This window comes from Mesoplodon densirostris, chromosome 17 (genome assembly GCF_025265405.1).
Source record: "Mesoplodon densirostris isolate mMesDen1 chromosome 17, mMesDen1 primary haplotype, whole genome shotgun sequence".
Classification (NCBI taxonomy): domain Eukaryota; kingdom Metazoa; phylum Chordata; class Mammalia; order Artiodactyla; family Ziphiidae; genus Mesoplodon; species Mesoplodon densirostris.
In genome coordinates this window covers 69,473,679-69,483,771 of record NC_082677.1, presented here as the reverse complement: position 1 = coordinate 69,483,771, position 10,093 = coordinate 69,473,679, and the positions used below count along the sequence as shown (strand labels likewise).

General features: G+C 47.5%; 1 protein-coding gene across 1 annotated transcript; it reads left to right on the top strand.

The window, feature by feature from the left end:
• The first annotated feature begins 512 nt into the window (after nt 1-512).
• Nucleotides 513-8,239, top strand: METTL21C (methyltransferase 21C, AARS1 lysine). The gene is made up of 4 exons (XM_060080311.1): nt 513-621; nt 3,677-3,828; nt 6,638-6,755; nt 7,845-8,239. The coding sequence occupies exons 1-4, from the start codon at nt 513-515 to the stop codon at nt 8,237-8,239; spliced, it is 774 nt and encodes a 257-aa protein (XP_059936294.1).
• The last annotated feature ends 1,854 nt before the right edge of the window (nt 8,240-10,093 follow it).

The following is a 10,093-nucleotide window of genomic DNA, read 5'->3' as shown; positions in this document are numbered from 1 at the left end:
GTAAGAGTGGGCAGCCAACCAGCCTCCTGGCTCTCAGCCCCCAGCGCTTTCTACTATCTTGCGCTAAAGCCTCAGATGAGAAGGGAGCAGCCCCGCATTTGGGGCAAATCCATGATGTCATTAACCCTGGATCCACAAGGTACCCTTAAAGATATGTACGGCTGGATCAGACCTTCTTCATCAAGATTCAGTTCCAAAAGCTCTTAGAAATACACCTTAGATTGCAGCAAGGCAGCACCTGTCTGGCTACAGTGGCTCTGCTTTTGCATTTCTCCAGGCGATGGAAAGGTGGGGTGATGTATCATGGTCTCCTTCCACTTTGCACTGTAAAACCAGGATGGCTGCTCTCCCCACCCCGCCCCCGCCCCGGGGAACTAAGCTGAAATGCAGGTGTTCTTTCCAGCTCAGCAGATGCTAAGGCGATAAAGCTGCACCTTGCAGAGGCTCTGGGCGATTCAGACCCGGAGGAGCGCTCAGTCCAGGCCAGCTCTCTCCTCCCTGGTGGCTCTGGGATGGATGCGTGTCTGCACTCAGGGTGGCAGCCCCAGTCCGTGGACGAGGCACCGAGACCCCCGGATGAGGAGGGTCTACAGACAGACGGCAGCAGCGGACCCCCGGGAGGTAACCTCCTTCCTCAGCTCCACATCTTCTCCCATCTTTTCCTGGGGATGGCGTTTTGCAGTGAACCTCAGGCACAAGAATATCCATTTCCTTTTAACCCTAGCTCTTTTTCTTATCATGATGCTTAGTAGAAAAATGCCTTTATGCAAGCAGAAGCATGACACTAAAGGTAATCCCTATGTTTTTATTATTTACCTATTAAAGACCAAAACTTTGTTTTATCCAAATCTAAGAGAGTTAGATTTTTGTAACAAGAACTTTTAAAAAAGAAATGAAATCTAGATTCCTTCCTGCTTTTCGCCAAAATTTATTCCTGGCGGCTGCGTCCTTCAGTGGATCAGTGTAAAGTCAAGTGTACTTTCGCATTATGACAACAGAACCCTTTAGTGTTGTTCTTCTGGGCAGGGAATCAGTAGTAAATAAACAACAGACATAACAAATGATGTCAAAAGAGCCAAGATGTAACATTCAAAACATTAACAGTCAACAGTGGAAAATTATGTTCCAACTCTGTTAAACCAGGATGGTATTTTTACTAAACTGTTTACATAAAAATGCAACTCTGCCTATCTTGAAAATCTGATGTCTCTAAAACTGTCAGACGAGCATAGATACAATAACTGAAAATCATGTGCAATCAACATAAATTTCTTTTATCTTTGTAGCATGGAAAATGGTCTTATGGAGGATATTTATATGCCCATGTTTCTTTACAATGTCGATCCAGAAGGTACAACCATCAGCTTATGATCTGTCATCTTGTGAAAGGATGAGCCACTTAAAATCGGCACATAGACTTTTCCTACAGTCTTGAGAGAAAAGTTAGCCTTTATTTGTGGTTATTTGTGGGAGGAAAGGAGGAAGGAACAGTCTGGGTGATATCGAGGGGATGGAAGCTGGCAGGAGGTGGCCTGGGTCCCTGACGGTCTGGCTGCTCCAGTGATGAGAGGCTCAGAGGTAAAGAGGGCAGCCCCGTACCCACTCCTCATTCCAGATGGCCTGTACCAGCGCCTGCATTTCAGGAATTTTGCGAGCTGATTGTTAAACATGGCCATTGTTAAAATTTAAGTCATATAAACTTACAATGAAACGGATTATGTAAAAGGTAAAGGTATATGAAAAAACTTAGGTAATAAATACTCACGTCTCATCAGGAATTATTTTCCTACATTTTACGATGACCTGTGCCCTTGAGGCTGTTGAGGAGTGCCGTATCCGTGTGGTAGAAATGCTTGTGATGCTGAGCCGCTTCACCTCTTTCCCAGCGATGGCCACTGTGGGAGCGTTGTCACCATGGTGATGGCCAAACTCTGCACGTCAGTGCTTCCTCACCGCCCCCAGGCTGGTTGTTAAAGTTTCTGGGCACAAGATGGTCTGTTCCTCTGCCTTCTTATTTTCTCTGAAACAGAACTCAGAGTCAGCCTCTCAGCCTATGGGAGAAGCTGGGTCCTCTTTGTTGAGTGATAAATTTCAGGTTCATGGTTTTAGATGTTGGTAGTTTCCCTTATAAGAGGTGGGTGAGGACCAAAGGTCCTCTCCTCTCCCTACAGCCTCTCCTGTGGCACATGACGGGGAAGGATGACATCTCAGGACTGACTTGACCACTATTCATCAGCAGGTTCTTGACAGCTCAGGGAAGTCCTGGGTTTCTGGAAGCTCGCCTTTGTGGTCAGGACAGAGAATGCTCCTTCCAGGAGATCAGAACCCACGGCTGAGAGCTGCAGGTGTCATTGTGCTAATTTACAAGCTGGTCATTTGGCCCACACTGTGGTCAAAGACCGTTTGGACACTTTTTTGTAAAATGCAACACAAATGAATTTCTGGAGGAACAACATGAAAAGAAGTACAAAGACATACACAATACAAGCTTTGGTTTTTCGTACTCAGATTCAACAGATATGGTCAAGTTGTTGTAAATGTTTCTAAGTGTTCACTCCACATTTCTGGACTCTTCTGGCTGTGACCCTGTTACAAAGCGTTTGCAGAGCCGTGGCACAGAACCGTCCAGTGTGGGTGGAAATCAGTGAAACCTGAACTCTGAGGGGTGGACCCCTGATTAGGCTTCTTCAAAGGTCCCCTACCCCTCACCCTGCGCTCACCCTGCGCTCACCCTCACCTACCTCCTTGAGTGTATGTTTCTGGTTAGAGACCTTCAGATGCTCACTGAGGGCTCCTTCCCGCTAGTCCATCCCTGGTCACACATCCGCAGGTAAAGCTCAGGCAGCAAAGGCTGATCTCATGCAAGTCCCCCCCACCCAGACTCCTCGCTGCCAATGCCTCTCCCCGAGGGTACCAGCAGCCCCCGTCTTCTGCGCACGACCCCTCCGTGGGCTCAGGGTCCTCATTCTGACCTTATTACTCGCTGTTCTTTTTATGCTGAAACCCCCTGCGAAACCTTTGACATTCTGGGCTTCCATGATGTCAGCCCCGATCAGGTGCTCTTTTCCACTCATTTTATATGACATCTGAGAGCTGCGTGAGTGGGTCATGAGCGTAAAGGAGTATTTCAGGAAGAGTAATTTAATAGCTGGAGCTCATCTGACAACCTCCCCCAGGACTGCAGAGCTGGCTCGTCTTTGGGTGACCTGTACCTTCTGAGAAGCAGTTGTAGAAGGACTTAAGGAACATGTTCCAGCCAACATGTGGGAATGTTACTTCACTTCAAGACCCAAAAATAGTCAGGTCCATGCTTGCCTCGGTCCTCCTTATGCAGATGGCTCATTCGTGCCATTCTGTGCGGTGGCCTAGCTTCCTCCTCTCACCAAAACAGAGGGAGGGATGGATCGACACCGCACTGTCTTCTCCTAAATCGAGGAAAGGGCCCAGGGCATCCTTTGGCATTTCGTCATATGATAAAAATGTCCCATAGAAATGTTATGTCCCTGTCTCCCCATATCATTCAGTTTGTGCTAGTTTGCAGCCACCGTCACTGATAGCATTCCCCCCTCTGTTTCTGGAAGATTGCTCAGTCTCTTCCCATCTGACTAATTGTACCGAGTGTAGATTTGCACGGGATCAACAAATAATAAAACCGATTTAATTTTCTGTCCCACAGATTCTAACAAGATAGAACCATCGCTTCAAAGCCTCCAGAAATTTGTTCCTATGAGTTACGCCAGCTACACCCAGGAGTACTATCGGTTTGCAGGCAAGAAGATTGTCATTCAAGAATCGATCGAGAGCTATGGAGCGGTGGTGTGGCCAGGGGTGAGGGAGCTGTAATACTGGGGCGTCGGGGATTCTGGGGATGAGAACAGCAATTTTGTACAACTGTGGTGCCTTGGACAACTTGCCACGTGCTCTAACGTTCTGTGCTTCTCAAATTGAGGGTCCATGGATGCCCCCGCCCAGGGGTGTTGCTGGTGTACCTAGATGCTAAAGAAACACGGCATCTTTCCTGAAAACAATGATTTTCCTCTATGCTATGTTTCCTGAAACATTATTTTCTCACATTAACATAAACTTGAGTATATTGGGAAGTAGGATGAAAAATTCATATGAATTGTTAAAAAATCAGAAGAAAAGTCTTTAGAGTTTAGATTTTGTAGCGGCCACCTTTGGGCCTCTGCCACAGACCTTCGGGTATTCACTCGCCTTTTACAGTGTGGCCAGTCCAGTGGAAACGCTTAGGAAGTGGTGCTTCATCTCATGCTCTCCCTGCAACAGTCCCCAGAGGATGGAGCTGAATGGGGGAAAACACTGAATTCAGAGCCAGAAAACCTGTTATGTTCTGGCTGAGTGCACTGCTTCCCCTGGCCGGTGGCGGTGCAGAACCAGGCTGGGACGATGGACCTCGGAGGCCAGCGCCTTCATCCTTCCCACCACAGAGGTTCTCAGCCTGTGCTTGGAGAGGCTCCAGATCAGAACTGCTCCACGGTTAGCTTCAATGGGAATCCTTCTGGGTTCTTGTTAAACGCAGACTCTGATTCAGGAGGTCAGGCTGGGGGAGGTGGACTGGGGCTGCATTTCTGACCCACTCCTGGGTGACGCAGACCTGCTGGCCTGCTGCGTGGCTGTGATCAGAGGTTCCTTGGAGCGCCCTTTGCAGTCTGGGTACCAGTGATGGGGGAGATGGGGGGGGCAGGGGAGGGACAGCCAAGGGCTCCAGGCTCTCAGAGCTCCCCCCTCACTGGCCCCAGCCAAGGAAGCTCGACTTTTACCCGTTATACTTAATATAAGTATGATTTCCTTCAGCTAAATGTTTTTCTTTAGCTTAACAAGTTTGAAACCAGCAAGCGACTCCACAGCTTCCTACTATATTCGGCAAACAGACACCCAGAGCTGGGTGATCAGAAATCAGGAGTGGAAAAAGATGATTTGTCCACTGGACTGTTTTATTCTTAATAAGGCCTCAGCCTTTCATGCACCAAACCCCCGCCCTTCTCGGGACCTCAGTTTCCTGAAGGCTGCAGAAGAAGGAGCCGTATCGTGTGGGGAAGCACCCTTTCCTTGTGTGACTTCAAGAGCAGCTGTGAGAGATGACTTTTCGGAGTTTGCTAATAGGACTAAGAAGCGGGGGAGTGTTTGCTGCAAGATGTAGCTGTTCCCGAGGGAAGATCCGTCCCCAGATGGCACCCACCGGGCCAGCCTGTCACAGGGCAGGGCCCTTCAGGAATGACGCCTACAGCCACCCGTTCAGGAACTCCTCAGAGCACACGTCTTGGTGGCTCTGGATGACACTCTTCCAAATACTGAAACCCCACACAGTGAATGATGCTCCTTGCTCCTCAAGAACCAAAGAAGGCCTTTCCTCAAAACTGCCGCCCCCAGCTCCGGAGCTCCTTGCCACGGGCTGGATGCCGGTGCCACCCCGCACCTGTGCCGTCCCGCCTGTCCCCCTCCCACTCATCCTCCAGCACCCAGGGCCCCTTGACGCCCCTTACCTCCCTACCGTGCCATTGGGAATTGGTTTCCGTCCTCCCCCCACCCCCGTCCCTGGCCCCCGAGTCCCTTGAGAGGAGCTGGGGAGGAAAGGGAGGGACCCACGGGCTTGGGGCTGCCACCAACCCTGGCGCAGGCCATCGTGAGCGCGGCTGTCTCAAACGATCCAGGCCGCCCCCTACTCCAGCCTGGGCCCCAGACAGAAGGTGAGTCATAGCGAGCCCAGAGCACCTGCAGGAAGACAAGGGCTAAAGGTGTGTGCAAAGGAGAGCGTTCACGTTGCCTTTTCAGCGCAGGGTTGCAGGGTTCGCAGTCCCAACTCCGGTAACGCCCTCACGCCTAGTAACTCTCCCCAGCCTCTCTAGTCCACGACATCACCAGCCGACGCCCACTGGCTCACACGGGAAGGCACCTTGATTTTCTGTACAGAAATCGATCTCAGTTTATTCTTTTTTTTTTTTTACTGTGTAAAGGATGTAACCTCCTTGCTGCTTCCCCCCAAAGTGTGGCCCAGCAGCACAGGCTTCACCTGGTGGCTTGTTAGAAATGCAGCCTTGAGACCCATCAGCCCTACTACACGCGGCCGGGCGTCTTTCACCAGGCCCCAGGTGACCTGCATGTGCGCTAGAGTCGGGGAAGCACTGCCCGGCCAGTCGAGTGTTTCTTAGATGAACCGCTTTAAAAGGAAAATTCCTACGCAGCTGTTCAGGGCAGCAGGCAAAGTCCAGAGCAACCTGAACGTTGGTGGAGTCAGCAGGGAGGGGATGGAGCCGCTTACAGCGCAAGTCTTACAGCAGGTGGAGGCCTGACACAACGTAAGCAGAGCGAGGGCTCGTTGCCCTGTGGCCCCTCATCTCCTGGTTCTGGAAGAGCTGAGCTGCCCTTCCTGTTCCTGGAGGCTGGTCAAGGGTCTTCTGGTACAGGCGCTTTCACAAGTCTGTGTCTCTAGTTCCTGTGATGCACGTTACAGCGTTCATATTCCAGAGGTCAAAACACGCCGTTGCACCTATATTTTGATTCTTGTGAGCCTCCAGTAAGCTGAAACTCTTTAACATGTCTTTGAGTATTTAACTTGCGGTGGGGAACAGGGTCCCCGGTTTCCAGCGTCCAGGTGACAACTGTGAATGTTTTTCAGGCCTTGGCTTTGTGCCAGTATCTGGAGGAACATGCAGAGGAACTCGGTCTCCAAGGAGCTAAGATGCTCGAGATCGGTGCCGGACCAGGACTCGTTTCCATCGTGGCCAGTATTCTAGGTTTGTCTATTCTCGGCCTTGTTTCAAAAGACGGTTACGGTGACAACAGTGATAATAACCACTTACTACTGTGTGACGGGCTGTGGTTTAGGTGCTTGGCCGTGATCGCACTCACTGAATCTACCCAGACATCCAGGCTAGAATGACTGCTGTTATCCCCAGAGATAAGAGAACTGTGCCTTAGAGGCTAACTCGTCCAATCCATTGATTATTACCACTTGAGAAAGTTGAAATTCTGAAGGTGTGACTCTTGAATTCCTGTTGTAAACAGCTCTGTTATGCTGTCTCCTGCTTTTCAGTGCAACTATTATCAACTAATGTTTTGGAACAAACAAAAAATAAGTGAGTGAATCCAAGGAGAAGACAGATTTATACCCAAAATGCCAGTTGTGAGTCCTGGGAGCTGGGCAAGAGGCGGGTATGTCTGGCCTACTTCAGCCTACACTATTACAGATCTTCTTCTATCAAAACCAATCTGGAATTATGATTTTGTGAAACTTTATCACTAGCATTAAAATGCCTAAAAATTAATTTAATGCATTTAGTAGGAGGGGAGAGTCATTCAAAATAAATCATCCCTTAGGAAAGAAAACTAGGTGCTGACACCTCACGTAAGAGAAAACCAAAATCTTCAGATAAAGACAGTTTGGGAGGGAAAAACAAAGATGACAGTAATCAAAAGCTAAGAATCTTGGTATGTTTAGTTAATTATTCCGAAATCTCTCAAAACTGCACCACCGTTTAACTTAGTTTCTTAAAAGATGGGAACGTTATTCTATTTCAATGGTTCTTCACCAAAGGTGATTTTATCCCCATGAAGGACATTTGGCAGTGTCGAGGGACATTTTTGATCAGCATGACTTGGGGTTTGGGTGGGGAGGTGCTACTTGCATCTTGGGGATGGAGACCAGGGACCCTGCTAAACATCTTACAGGGCACAGGGCAGGGTGCCCCAGGAGAATTATCCAGCCCATATGTCCACAGGGCCAAGGTGAGAAGCCCAGTTCCATTTCTCCCTGAGAGTATGTGTACCCTGTGGCTGCCCGAATGTTCCAGGTAATTCATACAAGTTTCCTCTTTCTCTCTTAGGAGCTCAAGTCACAGCAACGGATTTGCCTGACGTCCTAGGGAACCTTCAATACAATCTTTTAAGGAACACACTAAACCATACAGCATATCTGCCTGAAGTGAAAGAGCTGGTGTGGGGAGAGGGCCTGGAACAGAACTTCCCCAAGTCCACGTGTTCCTATGATTACTTGCTGGCTTCCGACGTGGTCTACCACCACTACTTCCTGGACAAGCTGCTCGCCACCATGGCGTACCTCTGCCAGACGGGAACGGTGTTGCTTTGGGCAAACAAGTTCAGATTCACCACCGATTATGAATTTTTAGATAAATTCAAGCAGGTTTTTGACACAACACTCTTGGCTGAATTTCAAGAGTCATCAGTCAAACTTTTTAAAGGAGTGCTAAAATGGGACTAAATTAAACAAGATGCCTTTCGAAACATTAGTGTGTCTTTCGAACAGTGTTAGAAATTTTATAAGATCGCAAAGGTAGTACATGGAAACAACTTGTATAACTAGAACAAACATAATATTACAGCAACTCTCCAAAGCAACCAGTTTAGGATTATCTGCTTCATCTAAATATACACAAATAACATGAAAACATGAAAGTAGCTTTGTTGGCTTCCGAGAGTCTCAATTAAGTGTTTAATAATTTTGACACAAATAAATTAACAAACAAGTGGATTTCCTCTCATTATTTCTACTGGAAAGCATGGTTTTAAACCTGTCAATAGACTTCTGTCACTTGCTTTTTGAAAATGAGCTTGACAGGGTCCGTGTATCTTAATCTGAAGAGTCTACTTTGTACAGATTTTAACTGTAGCAAAGGGAGAGGGTAAAGAGTAATGGAAAACAGTTCTAGGCTTTACACTGATTAAAACTGAAAACTACGGAAACAGTTCTGGAATGAGAAAATGGATGTCACCTCACGGGCCCAGAACTAGTGCTCAGCACACACTCTGCACCATCCCCAGTGCTTCTTTCAGAAGTTATTTATTTGTATCCAGCTCTTTCCGTTGTTTTCAGTGGTGTGGTGCAGACATTGGTCAGCATTACCTTAAGTAGGAAAACTGTCCCGACTTTTAAAAGAATTTGAAAAAGAATAGATACATGTATAACTGAATCACTTTGCTGTCCACCTGAAACTATCACAACACTGGTAATCAACTACTCCAGTATATAATAAAAAGTTAAAGAAAAAAAAAGAATCCACTTTATAATATAAAAATAAATAAAGAACCATTTTGTCTCCTGTATCAATCACACAGAAACGTCATAGTTTTGCCGGGGATGGCTTCTCCTGGAATGTATGTGTCGGCATGTAGGCACAGAATAATCTAGCCTGAAAGCAAGGCTGACAAGGCAGCTTGGCGTCACTGCCCAGATCCCGGCATCACTCACCCCGGGTACCACTGATGGACCAACCTTTCTAGGAATCACAGTTCAAAGCAGACTTTGCCAGTCTGTGGCTGTATCTCTAATTTCGACAGCAAACTTAATAATCTTCATTCTAAAATTTCATTATCTGAGAAAGACTTACACCCCACTAAAAGACAGAAGTAGTAATTACGGATAGAAAAGTCCTTGTTACAACAGAGAGCCAGATGTGGCTCATAGATTAAAAAAAAAAAAATTGCCTGTGAACTTTCACGGTGTACTGCACATCCTGTTAAAAAGTGCTGTTAGGGCTTCCCTGGTGGCACAGTGGTTGAGAATCTGCCTGCTAATGCAGGGGACACGGGTTTGAGCCCTGGTCTGGGAGGATCCCACATGTCGCGGGGCAACTAGGCCTGTGAGCACAACTACTGAGCCTGCGCATCTGGAGCCTGTGCTCCGCAACAAGAGAGGCCGCGATAGTGAGAGGCCCGCGCATCACGATGAAGAGTGGCCCCCACTTGCCACAACTAGAGAAAGCCCTCGCACAGAAACGAAGACCCAACACAGCAAAAATAAGTAAATAAATAAACTCCTACCCCCAACATCTTCTTAAAAAAAAAAAAAATCCTCTAAAAATGTTAGCCAGTACAGAGCTTTTCTTTAAAAAAAAAAAAAAAAAAAAAAAAAAAGTGCTGTTATTCACCACCTCCCCCTGCAGACATGTACCTCACTCAACTGCTTCTCACTAACAGTCAGGACTGTGAGTACATCCAAAACCCACCATGAACGTAACTTCTCCTTCCACATTAAAAAATATAGTGAAAAGACCAAACCCTGAAGAATAAAGTGAGAAATTAGGGAACTCTGCAACAATGGTGATTTTCTGGTATT

Bases quoted from the DNA above. Each gene is read 5' to 3' on its own strand.
- METTL21C (XM_060080311.1), top strand. From the start codon at position 513: ATGGATGCGTGTCTGCACTCAGGGTGGCAGCCCCAGTCCGTGGACGAG. The intron at 622-3,676 runs GTAACCTCCTTC...TCTGTCCCACAG, and splicing joins CAGCAGCGGACCCCCGGGAG to ATTCTAACAAGATAGAACCA. The intron at 3,829-6,637 runs GTGAGGGAGCTG...AATGTTTTTCAG, and splicing joins GAGCGGTGGTGTGGCCAGGG to GCCTTGGCTTTGTGCCAGTA.